This window comes from Accipiter gentilis, chromosome 6 (genome assembly GCF_929443795.1).
Source record: "Accipiter gentilis chromosome 6, bAccGen1.1, whole genome shotgun sequence".
In the NCBI taxonomy this organism is placed as follows: domain Eukaryota; kingdom Metazoa; phylum Chordata; class Aves; order Accipitriformes; family Accipitridae; genus Astur; species Astur gentilis.
Genome location: NC_064885.1, coordinates 7,177,763 through 7,196,187, shown reverse-complemented (window position 1 = coordinate 7,196,187; position 18,425 = coordinate 7,177,763). Strand labels below are relative to the sequence as shown.

General features: G+C 41.2%; 2 protein-coding genes across 2 annotated transcripts in view; one reads left to right on the top strand and one right to left on the bottom strand.

The window, feature by feature from the left end:
- The window catches only part of SUMF2 (sulfatase modifying factor 2), a 221,877-nt gene that overhangs the window by 189,153 nt on the left and 14,299 nt on the right, over nucleotides 1-18,425 (top strand). The gene's annotated exons all lie outside the window — the stretch shown is intronic.
- Nucleotides 3,606-8,866, bottom strand: PSPH (phosphoserine phosphatase). Its single transcript, XM_049803562.1, has 5 exons — nucleotides 8,596-8,866; nucleotides 7,775-7,909; nucleotides 6,039-6,184; nucleotides 5,101-5,249; nucleotides 3,606-3,789 (listed from the first exon to the last, which is right to left on the bottom strand). The coding sequence occupies exons 1-5, from the start codon at nucleotides 8,814-8,816 to the stop codon at nucleotides 3,679-3,681; spliced, it is 762 nt and encodes a 253-aa protein (XP_049659519.1). The 5' UTR covers nucleotides 8,817-8,866; the 3' UTR covers nucleotides 3,606-3,678.

The following is an 18,425-nucleotide window of genomic DNA, read 5'->3' as shown; positions in this document are numbered from 1 at the left end:
ACAAGCAGTACTATCATCTGGGGCTGTCATTTTTCCAGACTTTTGGGACTACTGTTTAGCTGCAAAAGGAAAATAAGGATGACAATATCAGCTTCCAGTCCTTGTTATTTCTCCCAGTATCCTCCCATATTTCTTGTTCCTAGAGAACTGTCCTTGTAACTTACCCCTCATAACCAGCAATCTCAGTCAGAGACAAAAGGCAAAAAACATTTTCGGAGTTACAGGATTTTGTGGGTTCTGATGCAATCCATATTTCTTACCTTCTGCCAGGAGCACTAGGAATTAAATTCAGTCAGGCAGAGCTCTTATTGTTTAAGGACCATGAAGTTTTGCAGGAATAAGAAATCTAAGGAGTAACTGGATGTTCTGTGGGGTGATGTCATATAGCACAAGTCTCTTCAGTCTTTATACACTACCTGAGATCTGAATTCCCACTAGTGGCATTGTAATGTGTTATGAATGTGCCGCTTCTTGTTCTGAGCTTCAAACTCGTGCTCTGGCTATCATCAGAGAGAGATTAGTTCCCGTTATTTTAGTTACAGATAACCATGTAAACTTGACGAATGTAACACAGTAGATAAATAAGTAATGCCAATCTTTTCTTGCTTCCCTTTGCCTGAGCCCTTTCTGAAGTTGGTTTTCCCCTGTTGTGAACACTGTTGTGATTTTCCCTCTTAATTTCATGGCCAAGTCTGCCTTTGACTAGCAATACTTCGGCATTTCTTAGAGCAGAATTTGTCTAGTTCAGAACTGAAGTCACTTTCCAGTGGTTGGAAAGTGGGGAACGGTGCCTGGAAGGGTCTCTGGTAATGATCAATTCTTGTTTGACTGTAATAAAGACACAACTGAAACTTGAGTTTAGTTGTCCTATAGTCTTCCTAGAAAAGACTGCAAACTGTTCTTTTAAGAAGTCCCCTCATGCAAATGGAATATACAACTTAAAGCCTCACTGCCTCACTGAATAATCATACTAAAATAAAACGCTTTATATGAAGGGGTGTTCCTCACCATGCTCTTAGTCAGGAGACCCACCTGAAGATCAGATATTACTAGCGACATGTCCTACTCTCCAGACTTTGTTCTACTGTGATGGGATATGTTCAGGTAAATTGGTAGCTTGGTTGTAACATTGAAACTTCCCTCAGGGTGCTTTATTCCTTCCTATTTTTTTCCAGTATTTTACAGACAAAAGAGCTTAGCCACTCACTAAGCTAAGTAATCCTTTTGGTACCTCCTGGACTAGAGGTCAGGCTTGGTATTTGCCCAGTGGAAGGGGGGTGGTATTTTTCTCTAAACCAGTCAGACCTAAAGAGCTCTTGTGAAATCATTGGCACAATGCCATGTTTCCATAGCACTCTGACTGGCAGAAGATACTGCTGTGAATGTTAACATCTCTGTGGCACAGAGCCTCCTGCACGGTCTTCTGACTGTGGTGTTAGTAAAACTACATATACTTGAAGTGAAGCACGTCACAGTGTTTGTAGGATCAGGGCCTGTACTTACAGCTGATTACGTGGATGTTAGATTTTATTTTTTTTTAGTGGCCTTTTAATTCAATAGAAGACTGCAGCAAACAAATACTTCTGCTTCATAACTGTAGAATTGCAGAGGAACACACTGAATGAAGGCAGAAAGAGTTTATACTTGTTCTGCTCATGCAGTCTTGACTGAACAAAAGCATGATTGTACATGAGCTGTGCTTGGAGCTGGCTGAGATTTTTCTCAGAAAGAATTTAAAAGAGATCATCTTTAATACTCCCAGAAGAGTTCTGGTGAGCAGCCTGGCAACTATTGTCTGTCTTGGCTTTTGTGAAGTTTTTTAAACTGTATACAGATACTCAGTATAGCTGTTTATATGTCTGCCTTTCTTTAAAAAGCCACTAAAAGTTTGTTTCTGGATTTGTTCTCTTCTAACCCTTCTACTTCTCTAGTATTTAAATGCTGTTGTAACTTCAAGCAATTATTGCCTCAGGTTTTTTGCCAAAAACATTAGATGGCATCACTGAGAGCTGCCATTCATCACTCTGGGGCTTTGTAAATCCTCTTTCCCCTATATCCTTTCAGATGATGTTGCAGAATGGACAGAACCAGTATTTGTTTTAATTGCTGGTGATGCTTAAACAATTGGACAGGACCTCTCTCACTGCACCTTGATTTAATCTTACTAAATTAAGGAAAACCTGTGATTATCTTGTGGAGACAGTGTGAGATTCTGGAAGATAGGCACATCACTTATTTCTCTTCCTATCTATGAAATATGTGGTGGGATGAGAAAGAATTAGCACACTCAGTCTAATCTTCAGTTTCCAGAATTATACTGGCACTATTTGTAAGCACCCAGAAGATAAGAACCTGTCTAGATGTTTTTTCCAGGCCAAAATATGTCATATCTACCCATCTTTCTCCTGTGATGGTATTATGTAGATGGAAGGAAGTGGAAGATGTGACATATATTTTAACATTGGTAAAGCTTTTCACATTATCAGAGGTGAGATTCTTACAAGTCAGGGAAATAAAAGTACCATGATGCATCAGCAAAGCTGGTTAAAAAGACATACTCAGAAGAGTTGTCAGGAAGTTACCGAGGAAAAGACAGCATTTATCAAGCGTGTTCTGTATAGGACCCTCTTGGATCAGACACTGCAGCCGCAAAAGAGAAATCCTTAAGAAACTATGATTCGTTATCTGAAACTCAGAGAACTACTTAGAACAGGATAGACTTATTTCTAGCACAAACAGTTTAAGGGTGGTTGATCCACACTTGAGGCAGAGGAAGAGACTAGATAAGTTTTGTGCTATTTTCCTAATCAGTAGACCATTTTTTTAAAAGGTTGATGAATTAGCTTCCATCCAGTTATAGGTTGATGGGGGTGGATTGTTAAATAAATAAAACAGTTAAGTAAACAGTGTGACCATTTTACAAAATCACCATTTTGGAGTTTAGTTTGAAGTATTTTAACGAAGTATGGGAACCACTATATCACTCGCCTTCAAATATGCTTCTTGGACACTGATGAATGTTGCACGTATCTCAGATTTGCATGCACCTCTTGTCTTTCAGACTACAGGTTGAGTAACAGTGATGTTGGGTAACAGATGACATCTTGGGTTCTCCTGTAGCCATATTTTAATGAAATCAGAGATACTTAGTAATGTTTCCTACCTATCTGTTCACTGTTTAACCTAGTTCTGAGATTCTTTGGACTGGAAAGTACTACCATACTGTCTACCTTTTAGATGATGATGATTAATAATAATAATGATAATAATAATTTAGACAGACTTCTCGTTTGTGGCCCCCTCCTTTTGCCACCCAAAATAAGTAGAGGTATTAGCTTCAATGATTCTGAAACAACAGATATGTAATATTGACCAGGGGCTAATCCATTAAGGTATTTTTAACTTGCTGATAATTTCCTACCTTTGGTCTTCACTTGTGAGTGAATAATCAACTGACTTCTTCCACCTTGGAAAAGATGCTTAAAAAATCTTACCATTTTCATTACAAAATATTTGAGTAGAATGGTGTCATTTGCAACATGAGTTTCAGGCCAGAGATGAAGGTACCCAACACCCAGCATCATTAAAAAATCAAGAACACAACATTGCAAACAAATATGTTTAATTGCATTGTATAATGGACTTATAGTTGTTAAATATATTATTTTACTGTATAATTTATCGTTCTTCCAGTTCCTTTAGCAGCTCATCAAAGTGAGTAATGTACCATTTAGCTTTCTCCTTTACTTGCTTTCTGATTACATTTCCTCCAAATCCAATGAAGCAGTCCTGGCAAAACAGAAAGAATGGGCACGTTTATTCTTGCAGTCTGATGTAAGGAATGGAGCTTCTCAGCAATTAAGTTTGGTTTTAAGATTGGATTTTAAAATTACGTATTCCTTCCTGCCTCTTCCCCTATTTTACTTTGCATGTTCATTTTTCAAATTTATTAACAAGAACTTCATTAATATTTAATTTTGCACCACTTTGGTTATTAGAGTTTTGTTCCAGTAGGAAGGTTGTGTCTCAGTGCCTCGTAACTTCAAGATTGTTCAGGTCTGAGATTTTACTGAAAATGCACTGTAACTGTGATGCAATATAAGGCCTTACTATTAAAGAATGAGTTAACATTTGAACATGCATGCAGCATCTCACAATTATCCCTATACTGTTTATCTTAACTCTGTTTACCTCATTTGGTAGATACCAGAAGTAAACATTAACCATGTCTTCAATCATTAACCAGGAACAGTCATCATTTCTACATCTTAAAAAACCATCTGCAGTGAAAGTGCAGTGTTTAAAATTTCCACTGATGCTTTTTTGCCTTTAGGTAGAAAGCATTAAGCAAATACTAAGCTGGTTTGGTCATGCACATATTTAACAGTAAGGGACCAGCTGTCATAACCTGCATCAGCAGTAGCTCTGAGTTTGTTCCTGAGCATTTCCATGCACTGGGATATCTGTCCCTCACCTTTGGCAAAGAAGGGGTATTGGAGTACTTTTATGTAGAGAAAGGTGCTAAAGGGGAGACAAAATTAAGGTCTTTCCTCTGTGAATTGACCATTTATAAAAGTTGTCTTTCTATTTTCACCCTGTCAGGGCTGATATCTTAAAAAGTATCATTACTGTACAGTGAGATGAACCCTCCTGGTAGGCCAGTATCAGGTAAATGTGCACCAGATCTATACCAGACCTTCATGCTAAGCACTGTTAGTCAGTATTCAGAACCAGGATCATGGTAGGGTAAGACCTGTGCACAGAAGCAAGCACTTAACTGTGAGGACATAGAGGGGAAAGGCAGACATGATAATACCAGCTTGATTTGAGACAGGTTGCTAGACTGTTACACAGTCCTGCTAGACCCAGCCAGCATCCTGGCTTAAAGGGTGACACTTACTGAGATGTCTGAACTGAGAGAAATCAACCATTGCCATGATGCAGGCTTTCTAGAGGGAAACTACCTGCACAGATCTCTTTTAGGCTGTGGGAAGTGCTAAAGATCTTCCCTGAAGTCCTTATGAAGAATTCAGACTGGGGGGGGGCATCCCAAAGGATTTGCTCAAAAGGAGTTTAGAATTCCTGCTCTTTAATACTTACAGCAGGGGGACAGGCTTCCATGTCTGTAGCTCCATCTCCAATCATAACTACTTTCTTAAAGTGGAACTGTTCCTTCAGATGAGTAATAACCTTTCCTTTCCCCCCTGATTCAGCTGTTGGTTGTGTTTCATCAAATCCTGCATATTCTCCTAGAACACAGTAGAAGGACAAGTTAGACACATAGCATATTTTCTTGTAAATGAAGAAAGGTATATGCCTATGGGCTTTACTTCACAAAACAGCTAATTACATACAGTCCTGTAAGCCTCACAATATCAGCATCCCAAAAAAGTAATTAGAAGGTATGCGTATAATCTGGGATTTGACCCAAGTCTTCAGTGGGGATATTTTCAAAGAGCTGAAATGCTAACACAAAAGTAGAAACCCTCTATCAGTGGTGTTATAAATCCATTCCCAGTGACTCTGGTCCAGTCATTCTGGTGTAAACATTTCAAAAACAGCATCCAGTGTGATGTATAGACAGTGTATGAAATACTGAGTAAGAAACAACCTCACTAACTACAGTTCTGCTTGATTACACTAGCTTAACGTCCAGAGCAGCTCAACTAAAGTAAATCAGTCTCCATACATACCTCAAAGTCACTGAAAATCAAGTTTGCCTCTGAAAGCAGGTAAGTGTAATAAACTCTTTTAACTTTAAGGAGCAAGAGAAAATGAAACTTTGCTGTCAGCAACTGTAACATGTTTTACCTTTGGCACCACTTGCAATTAAAAAGTAACTACAGCTCTATTTCATATGTCTGGAAAATGACCTGAACTCATGTTTTTGGTAAGATCTTGCAATTTGCCAGCTTGGAGCTAGCTGGATTGGTAACTAGGTCATGTAGGCTGGACGGTTATCTGTAGCCCAATATCTGACAGTTTGAACCAAAAAAGTGGCATTAATTAGCAGAGAAAAGACTTTAAGGGAATCTCACCATTAAAGTAAAACTTCAGCCTGTTGGCAAAGACATTTGCTGTTGGAATGTTCAGCTGCAAGGCCACGTGCTCCACAATGCTCTGAAACCCCCCAGAGACCAAGAAGACCTGGACCCCTCGTTGTTGAAGCCTGCTCACCAGCTCCCTGAGAAGAAAGAGCAGTCACCAAGCGTGAGTGCCTGGCAGCATCTAGGGATAACAAGAAAGCCAAAATACCTTTTTCCTATACAAGGCTGCCCATACTTTGTGTTATTCCAGTTCAGTTAGGATGTGTGCTGCTTTCCAGCTCCATCCATCTCTGCTGCCCAAAGCTTTCCCTTCTTCCCCCTGCAAGTTTGTGCATACCCCTTGCTCGAAAAGAGCTGATCGAAACCATAATGTCTAGAGACAAACAGGTATTTAGTTGCTCAGAAACAGGCACTTCGTAGAAATGTTGTCTTTACACTTTCATACTGTTCATATTAGTTCCCTTGAACAAATGTGAGCAGATCCAGTTCAGATTTTTTTTCTGAAGTAAAACAACAGCAAGAAAATGAATCTATAATACAGAAAAAAGTAGGGAATGTGGGAGAGAGAAAGCCACTGCACCAAAATGCAAAAGTGGGCTGAAAGGTGTGCAAAGTGCACACATTTTCTAACTTGGAGTTGGTTCCCCAGACGCTGGACGTCGATGCTGTCTTTGGAAGAGGGCACTAGCTACAGAAAAGGAATCCAAAAAAGTAGAAGTTTTCGGACCCAGTTAATGTCAACAGGGCTTGAAGGCAGCTAAAAGTTTTACAGGATTTGGCTCAGAAGCAGTAAGATCAGCATGCATCAATGCTGAGCAGTTGAAGTGGTAGCAGTAACAGCAGAAATGCTAAATACTAAAAAGCAAAGTGGAGGCTTAAAGCAGGCTACACAGAAAAGGAGGAAGAAAGGGAAGGAATGAAAAGGAAAATCATGTGATTCTAAACAAGGAAACAATGTTCTCTTTGTATTTACATCTAGCTATGCCTTCTATGGGAAAAGCTGAGCATGTGCTTCATTTCAAGGAGAAAATACAAGCACAATATAATCTAAAACTACTGTATGTGCTAAAAATATTTTAAACTTAGAGCTATGGCGAGATTTTGTAGTAAAGAAATTATTCTCAATTGTTTGAAACAATTTGAATAGGGAAAAAACCCATTTAAATAGTTAATGTTTATTCTAAATCCAAAGTTGAATGAATACACACATATATATTTGCCCTTAATGATTTTTTAATACTTTTTTTAGGGACTTCAGTACATAATGGGTAGCTCTGAACAATGGATCCCCTAAACTGAGTCCAGGGGTGTGACTGCACACGGAAGTGTAAGAGAGGTAATATAATTGCAGAATAGACCAAGCCAGTAGTTCATACTGGGTATTAAATCTCCTCCCAGTTCCATCACCCGTCAAAAAGCAGATGTGATTGAACAGATTATCTTCCATGCCAGTTTAATCCTCGAACCAGAATTTGAGCTTGCCAGCCAAAACACCAGTTAATACCTAAGACTGTTTTCTTTTTACATGGATGCTTAGCCACTTGACAGGGACTCAGGCCATTATAAGCTCCTGATGTAAGCTTTGTACACAACATGGAAATGGAGTAGGAAGGCAATCTAAACCAGCTCGATCGTCTCACAGCCTCACTAATGTCACAGAATTTTGTTGATTTATGCCATGTGCTTTTGGAAGACTTTTTCATTAGATCATTTGAAATTCTTCTTACCTTATTCCTGGTGTTAGCTGAGGTGGATTGTCGGATATTAATTTCTGCACTTGCTCATAGGAGGGACGTATGAGACCTAGTCGTGCTGTTAAAGCTGCTTTGAATGTCACAGTGCCACCCATAGCTCTGCGGGTCCTAAATTGTGATCCAAAGAAAGCAAATCAGTGATGCTTTTAAGTTGAGGGTTCTCCCAAGAACAGGCAGTTAAAGAAGCACAACAAAGAACAAGGTAAGAGACCATAGGTTCCAAGTTATACCATGTCGATGTGGTAAAGGAGAAGATTGGTAGCAACCACCAGTAGAAGATCTCCACAGATTGGAGCTCTTGTGAGAACCAGTGAGGCAAAGGAAAACTACTTCATTCCCTCTGTGAGTGCATCTGAGCCACTGGACCAGTATTCCTAAACTGCAGCTCAGGTGCCGTTCTCTGAAATTAACAGAATTTTTGCTACAAGCTTCAATGGAAACCACATCAGCCTCAGAGGAGTGTTTAGAGAGTTGTCCCCTCTCCTCCATCTCATAATAAGGTTTGCTAGTGCTTAGCCAAGTTTAATGATGAGGTCTGATCTTAGTCTATTGAAGAAATTTACATTAGAGAATTTATGTCAGTATAGTTTTGTTGAGTGGCTTTGCAATTCCAGAAGAAGTTACTTCATTATGCATTAATTCCACTTATTATTCCTAAAGTCCTTTTAAAACTGTAATAATCTCCTATGACAGGGTTGAATCAATCCCTATGGTAAATTCATTGTCACAGATTAACCTTACCCTTGCTTATTTTTTACTACTATTCCTATGAAGTAAACAGCAAATATACATACATCTCTGCGACGGCATCTCCAACTCCACAGAACTTCGCAAGCTCATCAATGCCTTCTTCCCTGATGACTGTACTGTCCACATCAAAGCATACTGCATCAGCATTGCGGAAGATTTCTTTCAGCTCCAAGAGGGATGCCATCCTTTTAGGAACCTTCTTACTGTGAGGGGACAAGATAAAGTCTTTCTCTGAATGACAGTACTGCACTCTGTCTTGAGCCATTGGCGCAACTGGTCTGGTTCTTGCGAGTAGGGACGAGCACAGCCTGGTAGCCAGCTTTTATCAAAGAGTGAGCGGTGGTGGAGGTCTGGCTCAGTTGCTGATTTGCTCTCTGCTGTTACTGCCTACTGATGTTCAATTTACGTTATAGGTGGGCCGTGGAGCTTTGGTCAGTTGCTGATTTGCTCTCTGCAGGCTCGGCCCATTGATGTTCACATGGGGTTCAAGGTTGTAATACTTGGCATTTGCTGAACCATGAGACTGCCAACTGCTGTGTGGGACTTGCAGTTCTCTGTCTTATCTTGCCCTCACCGCTCAAACGGATCTTCGTTTCTCATCAGACCCAGTCTAGTGTGTCAAATTAGTTGCTCCAGGAGATAGTAAAAGTCACCCAGCCCTTAAGGATTTGCTTGATTGCAGTAGACATAACTATCTTACACCTATCAGTGAGTGGTTATCCCTAAAACATGAATGTTTAGATCCTTTTCTATGTCCTGATTAATATAAACTAAATATTCTCATCATCTATGAATGCATAGAAGATTTGGCCATTAGCATTGGGAATTAAAGTCTTGGGCTTTGAGAACTTCACTCAATTCATTAACATACCACATCGTGACACAACTTTTTCCACAACAATGCCTGACAAAAGTTTTTCTTCCCTTTTATATCTGTCCACGTAAATAAGTTGAGCACGTCTTCTGTGGATCAGAAGCACGAGGTGTTAATCAAGTATTTTCTTACTCTACCCTACTCATCTTGTGCTTCACCCTTTCGTAAGAGAATTCAGTGTGGACTTTACCAATCTGTACATTTAGACAGAAATAACAGCTTTCTATCTATCACACTTCCCAGATTTTTGTAAAAGCTTTTGTTTGGTTGGTCTTCTAATCTCTTAGATGTCTCTCAGGACACGTCTTGTATAATTGATCTGGGTAGCAGGTTCTCTCTTTTTCTGGGATAGGGAAAAAAATACCATCAAACAGCATGTTATATACCTTCATTGTGTTACATACCTTCATCTTTTGTCTTCCTCTCACTACACTAATTTATTTTTCTCCTATATATCATGTGAATTTTTATGGTGAGAGGTCTTACACACACAAGTTCCCACAAAACATTTATTTTTTGCCCTTTTTGGACAAACTTGCACCCCCAGATACGAAAGATGTCCAATGAAGATGGAGAAGGTCATCACTAGGTACCTTGCTGTGGAAAAGTACAGGAGCTGATCGGTACTGACATAGCTCACTGCCAGACAGGAGTCATCCAGGGATCACACATGGTAAGCACCAGTCCTGTTTCCTGAGGTGACTTCTGTGTGCTCACCTAGAGATCACAGCTAAATAGTTAACAGTCAAAGCAGGAACAGGAACCTTTGGTTTTATTCCCACCATATGGTGAATACTGGGATGCAAAAGGCTTTATGGAAAATGACCATAATCACTGAAAAACTGTATAGAACACACACTCATCTTTTATCGGTTCATGTGTATAGAAAAAAAGAGAATACTCCAGTCCTTCACTGAAAGGTAAAACTCTTATAAATGAAGCCACCAAACCTAAGTGGTGAAACCTGTTGTGAACTGCTAAGAGCCATATTTGCAAGAGAGAGTCTCTGTTTAACAGGTAGATAGATATAAAATAACAAGAAACAGAGAAAGCAAGTCACATTAAAGGCAAAGCTATCCAAAGGCAGCCATAAAAAGTACTGCTTAAGAGGGTTGTTCTAGCTATTAATTCAGTTTTTTGGTGTGAACACACTACTATAGTAACCAAAGTGGGTTCATGGCTTTTGTACAAGGCTGGGAAGGTGACACAGCAACTTCCTCAGTGCTCATCTGCATCACAGGTGTGAGTGAGAATGGGAGAGCAGGTATCACCCAGCCCATATGTCCCTCCTGTGCATTTGGTTTAGGTGTGGGAAGGTAGGACAGAGCCTGGGCTCAACCTCCCCAGTGTGTCAGAAAGCAAAGGTGAGTGGGTACACAGTAAAGGGGAGGTATTCCAGAAAAGGGCTTTTACAACCTCCAGCTCTGGGAAGGGCAGAAACAAGGACTGAACCATAGTTTGACAGGCCTCTGCTCTTGGTGCATCAGAACTGTTCCGTGCAGACATACTGTAAAACTCTGGTCTAGCCTTAGAAGCATCACAAGATTTGCTACAGAAAGCACATGTTTTTTATATTTTTCTATAAAGACTGCACTGTACATATAAGAAGTACAGTCATATGCCATCAGCATGGCACAATAAGAGAAACCTCTCTCTCTGAAGTGGCCACGGGCGTAAAAATTTCCCTCTGACAGAGACTGGTTCTGAGCTAAGACTTGGCAGTGGGTGGACGGGTGACACGTGAAATCCACGTTTACTTTGTGTTAGCCTTGACTTGACATTGGCTCCACAGCACTGTGTTTGTATTTTCAGTGGAAGATTTTGATTTTCTGAGCAGGAGGGCTTTATCTTTAGGGCGGGCCTTGACAGCTAGATATATTTGTGCAGTGGAATTAAAAAAAAAAAAATCCACTAAAATTTTTTAAATGGCAGGGTATTCATTTTTTCCAGCCTACTAGTAATTATAGAGTTCGCCAAAAATTCCACCATGGGTTTGGTGCCAATTTCAAAGATTTGCTCTACTGAACAAACTTGTTGCATCACTGTGGCATGACATTTGCGTCACAGTGTTCCAACACTGATTCCTTATTATGCAAAGCCATCACATTGCCTCATGCTAACCTGAGGCTGCACTGCAACATTACCTCATTATGATGCAATGTCACTGTGTGGGAACACCGCACTGTGATGTGATTTCTTGGTGAGAACCTGAAATATATTTCTGGATACAGGTCTTCAAAATTTTAATCTGAGAAAAATGTTCTCGCTAGAAAAACACATTGGGAGCAGGAAGGAAGAGACATTTAACTTTTCCTTCTCCCTGGCATCCACATTTCCCATACTCCTTTTCCTTCTGGATGATCCTTACAATGACGAGACCACCGTTGTGGTGGACTTTGCACTTTGATGGACAAATAGACAAGTTAGAGTAAGAATTGCAGATACCAGTTGTGAAGCCATGGTTGGAATTAACCCTGTCCTCTCTTTGTTCCATGCAATAACTCTTTCAAAAGAGTTTCAAGCTGTGGTTTATAGTGCCTAAAAATGACAAATTGGAAGGGAAGAATTGTGTTTTGAAATGCAGAAATCTTCAGTAGTTCCTGATCTCCCTTGGCCTGTAACCTGCTAAAATCTTTCCACTTCCTGCTATAGCTGGGCACTGAGTCCTGGAAAACACAGACCTGGTTTTGGCTGATATATCACCACACATGTTGGTGAACTTGTGATGAACTGTGAAGTAGGGAAGCTCATACAGGAGCAAAGAGGAGAACCTGTGAAGGAAGCTTCAGCTATTGCAGGGAGTCTTGATGGTGGGAAAAGCAAATTTTAGGAGTTAAAGGTGGTTCACCTGGGTGAAACAAGGTTCTTCTGCCCTTGTTGGCAGAGCTCCAGGGGTCACCATCAGCTCCAGACGCTGACAAATGCCATTCCAAATGGTAATGTGCCAATTTCAGTAACTTGTGAAATTTCTTCCCTGGCCCTAAACATAGACGAAGAGCATAAGGCAAGGCTATTAGTGATAGAGTAATGGGCAACAGAGGTGGGGGAAAGTACAAGCAGGAGAGGTTCTGCTACTTCCCTTATTTTCAAAATTTTCACTGGGCTATCCTGGCATGTCATCCACGAAGAAGCTGCCTAGAATTCGCCTCTGGGTAAGCGTGCATAAGAAATAAGGACAGACACCGTAGCTTGTCCACAAGTAGGTGCCACTTGGAAACATGATTAAAAAGAATTGAAGATGTGTAAAACCTTTCTACGGACAAATCTAACAGCTGTAGTAAGAGAACAGCAGTTTTTTATTCCAGAGTGGTATAGGCCTCTACAGTTGGCAGAGATTAATTACTCTGAAATACAGGGCATCTGATTGCTTAAATGTGTAAATGTTTTAATGAGATGGTAAGAAAAAAGAAATTCCCACAAATAATGAGTTCTGTCCCCATATGAAAAACATGGGCAGAAAATCTCTGATCTTTCTGCCATTGAATTTCAGATAGGTAATCTATTCCTATCCTATTATTTGCATGCTGGAAAAGCATCCAAGCAGCAAACATTTCAACAGGTTTAGTAATAAAATATTGTGGGAAAAAGCTGAAAAGAAGAAAATGGGGAAGAGAAGAAGCAATGGGCAAAGTAACTAGAGAAGACATAAGAGTGACAGAGGGAGAGAGGGTGAAATCTGAGATAAAGATGGAGAGAAAGGAAATCACAAGGGTAAAGTGGAATGCCCATGAGATCTCCTTGCCTCCAGACTATGAAGTACTTCATTAGGCCATTTGAGAAAAAAACCTGGCATTTCCAGAAGAAATAGTTCTGTTTCGCAACAGAGAGGGTGGAGTCACAGAAGCAGGTATGGGAATTATGTAAGACCACATGTCAAAGGAAAACAACTGAAATCTTTTATGTTTGCTGACCCTTCAAAGAAGGGCACATGCTGCACTGTGAAAAACTGAAACATCTGCAGTATCTGCTACATAAAATGCAAAAGGAACAAGTAAATGGTACTCAGGACTCCGGGTGTTCTGGGGCTGCTATACTTTGACGAGATCTTGATGAGATCTCAAAATCCTCATTGTGACTAGGCTTCACTTGTTATCATATTTTAGCTTTCAGAAGGGCTGCCACGCTGCCACATTGCATTATGTTCACATTTACTGCTGTGAAAAAATGCAGATTAAGTGAATCTCAATGAAACATTACCTAAAATATCTTTTTAAACAGATCACTCGGGAATATCCTAGTTTGCAAACAGTTTCCGGTGTTTCTGATTCACTTTCCCATTTAACAAGGTGAGAGTGATGACTGAAAGACACTCCGAGATACATTCCTGCAGCAGAATAAGATTGCATTGAACGTGCAGTGAGATTAACAGAAATGTAACCGCATTAAACTGTTTCTGTTGCATTGAAGGGGAACTGCTGCTTAAGTAAGGGATTTGGAGAAAATAGTTCTTGAAACTTTTCTCAGGACCTATTCACACTACAGGAGCAGTCCTGCTTGTAAGAATGTTCACAGGAGTGTTTCCATGGTATGAGATCAAACAAACCACTTAATCCTCATTGCTTCTAGTCCTATGTCTGCAAAATGGGAATAATATAGTGATACAGCTTTTCTATGCTGACATTTAATTCTCAGTATTAGCAATATGTTTTGAAAGCTTTAGAGGAAAGGGGATACAGTTAAGCAGACAGATTAATTATAGTTAAGCAAATTGTGACTGTTTATATCCCTGCAAGTACTACTCTTTAAAAGTTCAACCCATCCATCCATAATTGTGAGTTTCTGTGGTGTTCAGTGTGAGAACAGAAAGATTCAGTCCTTAACCTCACTAAGCTTGCTTCACACTTCCTGGTTTTCTGTTCAGTTTTTAAAGGTAGTAATACAAACCTGTACGCAAGTAAAGAGATTAATTATTTGCAGCTATACACTAATATCTGAACAGCAGTGCCTAACAGTGTATTTATTTAAGCACCTTTTAAAAAGTAGTTGAAAAGGGGTAGAAGGAACCCAGTGGATGTTGACATATACCTCCCAACTCTCCAATCCCCTCCTGCCTGACCTGACAAAATGATGATGCTTCCCCCCCCGCATGATTGCATCATTCATTCGTGCTGCTGTTATAAAACAGGCACCACACTGTTCCTGCATCTTGCAGGGCAGTACAGTCGCAGCCCCAGCAGAAGACACTCTTCCTTTTCTATGCTAGAAAAATGTGCTAAGTGTTACAGATCTGATACGCCAAACACCAACCCCTTCCAAACTGAGAGAAAAAAACGTTCCCAGTGACTTACAGTATTGTACTGGCCGTGGCTGTTGCTGCTGCTGCAAACCTCTTGGCTGCACAAGAAAAGAAGGGATCAGCTGAGACCTTCGGTCACATAAGTACAACGGCACGGGCTGATCTGGAAGAAAGCTGCATTTTGTAAATCACTCTTTTATAATCTGCTGAGTAAGCCAGCCTGGATGTTTTTTTTAAATGGTTGCACACATGTAACCAGAGAAGTCCAGCTGTTCACTGACAGGCGTAGAGAAGAGAGGTGTAACCTTGCCTACGTCGGGGGAGGAGCCGCTCGGGCCCAGTTTGGGGAGCTCCCAGCTTGGGTAGGCATGGCTTGGCAGGGAGCAGACCCTGCACAAGATGATGGGGAGCTCGCTAGCCCCTCAGCCAGCCTGTGCCACAGGCATGGAGAACAAGACGGGTCTTGGCAAACTCGCCTCGGTCCACGCAGAGCGCCAGCGCGGGAGAGCGAGGGGTGAGAGCCGAGGAGGGGCTCGGACAAGCAGCAGTCAGGAGTTTCTCTTGGCGTGAAGTCAGAGGCGAGGCAGGGACACGGTTTTCTTTTGCTGTGGATGAGATGGAAGGTTTTGTGGGTTAAGATTGCAATATCACATTTTGGCTTAAGCTGCTACTTGGTGCATCGGGGTGTGCAATGTTACACACACACAAAAATCAGATCAAAATTCATCAAAAACTTTGAAGTGAAATTAAAACTTCTGCTTATGAGAAGGCTCTGTTTTGTTTCCTCAAATGCAATGTTGTCAAAAGCAACAGGAAAATTGCAAAACCTGTCTGTGCTCGTGTTTTGGCGTCCCACAGAACAGCTTCCCTCAGACATCGCTGTGGATGTCAGTTAGGAAACAGGACATTGCCAACCCAGAACTATTAAGCTGGTGGTTTGGTTCAAGGTCAGGAAAGCCTGATTTAGCTGATTTAGCTTCTTTCATTCACTTGTGATAGGAGTCTTATGACTGCTGCCTATCTTGAAAGACTGTTCTGCACCACTGGATCCACCAGTCACATTCTATGCATGATCTCTTTTGCCATTCTGGCAGTATTACCCCTCAAAATTACATGCATTAATTAAAATCAGTAGCCTTCTGTGCCTCTCCTCCCATGTCTTCCTTTATGTTTTTTCAGAAGATCTCAGTACATGACCATTTGTCAACATGAAGTTCTCAGTACATGACCATTTGTCAACATGAGCATCTATTAGTAACTTTTTGCGTCAGGAAAAGCTGGTAGCAAGCCCCTTTGCTCCAAAACTGGTGACATGGTTCACTGTTCAGTCTGGTCCTGTTTGTTGGTTTTATTGTGGCAGGACAATATGTTTTTAAAACACATTTAGAAATCATTTCTCTGAATAAGGTTAAATGAAAACAGATCTTGATAAAGATGAAAGAAAACTGCTTTTACTGAGAATCTCAGAGGTTTTTTTGCCAAGATAAGCAGTGCGTGATTTGACTAAGAGAATTGCTGCTGAATATTTCATGAAGGATATTCCCTTTATTTGGCTTAGTTTAACAGACATATTGGTTTTAATTCAGTTAAATATTTAGATTCTAATCTGGTGTAATTCGTTGTAAATCCATTGATTTTAAAGGACAATTTAGGCCTAGTTAGCATCTGCCCTGCATTTTTACTATGCATTAAAAACAAATATGCAGAACAGTTCAACAGCCACAGCCACTGCCACAAATGAAAAATGAAGAAAAGCTTGTCCTGATGTCTGAAAAATGCTGCAAAATGGGGATTTAATGTGAAAATGGTAATGAGAAATGTTACTATACCATAAAATAACAATCCTCAGACACGTGATCCAGCAACGAAACACAGAGAGGTCTGCCTGGAAGCTTCGAGAGGATGTTCAGGAGTGAAAAGCACAGCTCATGTGGATGTGTGACTATCGATATAAGCACAGCACCTAACTTTTGTATGTGACTATGAAACCTCTCCATTTGTACAAAAAGCAGAGACCACCTCTGAAAATGGCTTTCCTTTTTTTTCTTTTTCCACCAAAAAAAAACATCTAAAATTGAAACTAAATTTTCCCAGAATAACTGTTTTATTTTCCTACAGTAATAATTCCCCTCACAAACCTGAACCTGCTTGGGGAATGGCCATGTCACTGTCAGCACCCAGCCCCACACGTTGCAGGTGTTTAGGATGGATGATTCCTGCCTTTCCACGGGACATCACCCACTCGGGTCACAAAACAGCAGCAAGGAAAACATAAAATACAATGTGCTCGCTGGTACGAGTATGGGTTTGACAAGGCTGCCCTCTACTGAGAACAGCCCTGAGAGAGAGGATCAAGGCAAAAAAATTACAAACCAGAGATAGCAAAATATTTGTGTGTGACCTGTTGGCTACAGAATCCAGGGCAGAGCTGGGGATTCAGGTGTTTTAACCGGGCATTGCATCTAGGCACCTCAAATATTAGCACTGCAGCCTCTCAGGGCTGGGTTGGTGTGTTTTGTTTTGTTATGGTTTCAGCAGGCCAGTAGCATCCCAACAGAAGTGAAGACTAAACATTAACAGAGTTCCAGAGCCAATTATGAAATGCCAAGTGTAATTTCCTGCATTTTGCAATGTTTAATGTTTATTTCTAATAATTACAGTAACAGAACAGAAAGCCCAGCCACTATACTAAAGAGTCAGCATTAAAATATTTCACAAGACATATGCACTACTCAGCTAAACAAAAGGGCTCCAAACTTGTATTATGTTCAAACACCATCTCCATCTAAAATGTTTAAAAAACAGAAACTCAAGCATTAGCAGCTGTCCCCTCCAGCCCTGCCAAGTCAGACTGACAGACCAGGCATGGGAGTCATCCTGCACAACATGGCATTTTGCCCAGAAACCTGAGATCCTCACCCAAAGCAGCAGAGTCACAGCAGGTGCCATAGCCTACTGCCAAAACTGGTGAGGCTGCTGAGTCTGCCCTGACACTTCACACTCACTGACTGCTTCAGTCAAGCTCCCCCAAAACGCAACAAAATTGTACCCAACAGCAGGCTTAGACTTTACTACTGGAAGTGGCGGGATAACACGAACAGCCCATTGCATTGCTGCTCAGCGCCACTACAGGGGGTTGCTGAAGTCCGGCATCCAGGGCCGCATCCAGGGCTGCTGGCTGCAAAGAGTGGGATGGAGTGGGGGAGATTTACCCTGCGCCATCCTCATGCCTGGTGGATGATCGTTGGGGGAGGCTCTTCTCTGTACCAAATACTGAGGAATCCTGGTCTCGGGGCCAGTTGTCCCTGTTTGCTGGGGGTTAGCACCCTCTGGAGTAGATGGGCTGCAGGAACACCAAAACCGCTTGGCCTGGATCTCCCTGGCACACTTCTGCAGCTATGGGCCGTGATTATTCTGGGCAAGGTCCTTACAAAATACTTGAAATAACAAGAGGGTTGTGTCACACCTGGTATTGCCAGTTGCTCAGACTTAGCAGATGGGTGTTTGGGGGTACAAGCCCAGATGGGGCAACGCAGGAGCCAAACTTGGTGCAATCTGTGCCCGCGGTGTGTGTAAGGGACCACGGCAGGAGCTCTCTTCTCCAGCTCCTCTCAAAGGGAACTGTCAATTGTCCTCCATTTCGGAGCCCAAGGCCGGTAAGACGCAAACGTTTCACAGCCTCAAGGCCTGGGCCCTGACGGTCCATGTAGGCCAAACACTTCCAGCACCCATCAAGGTCGCCTTGACTTCAATAATATTTCTGT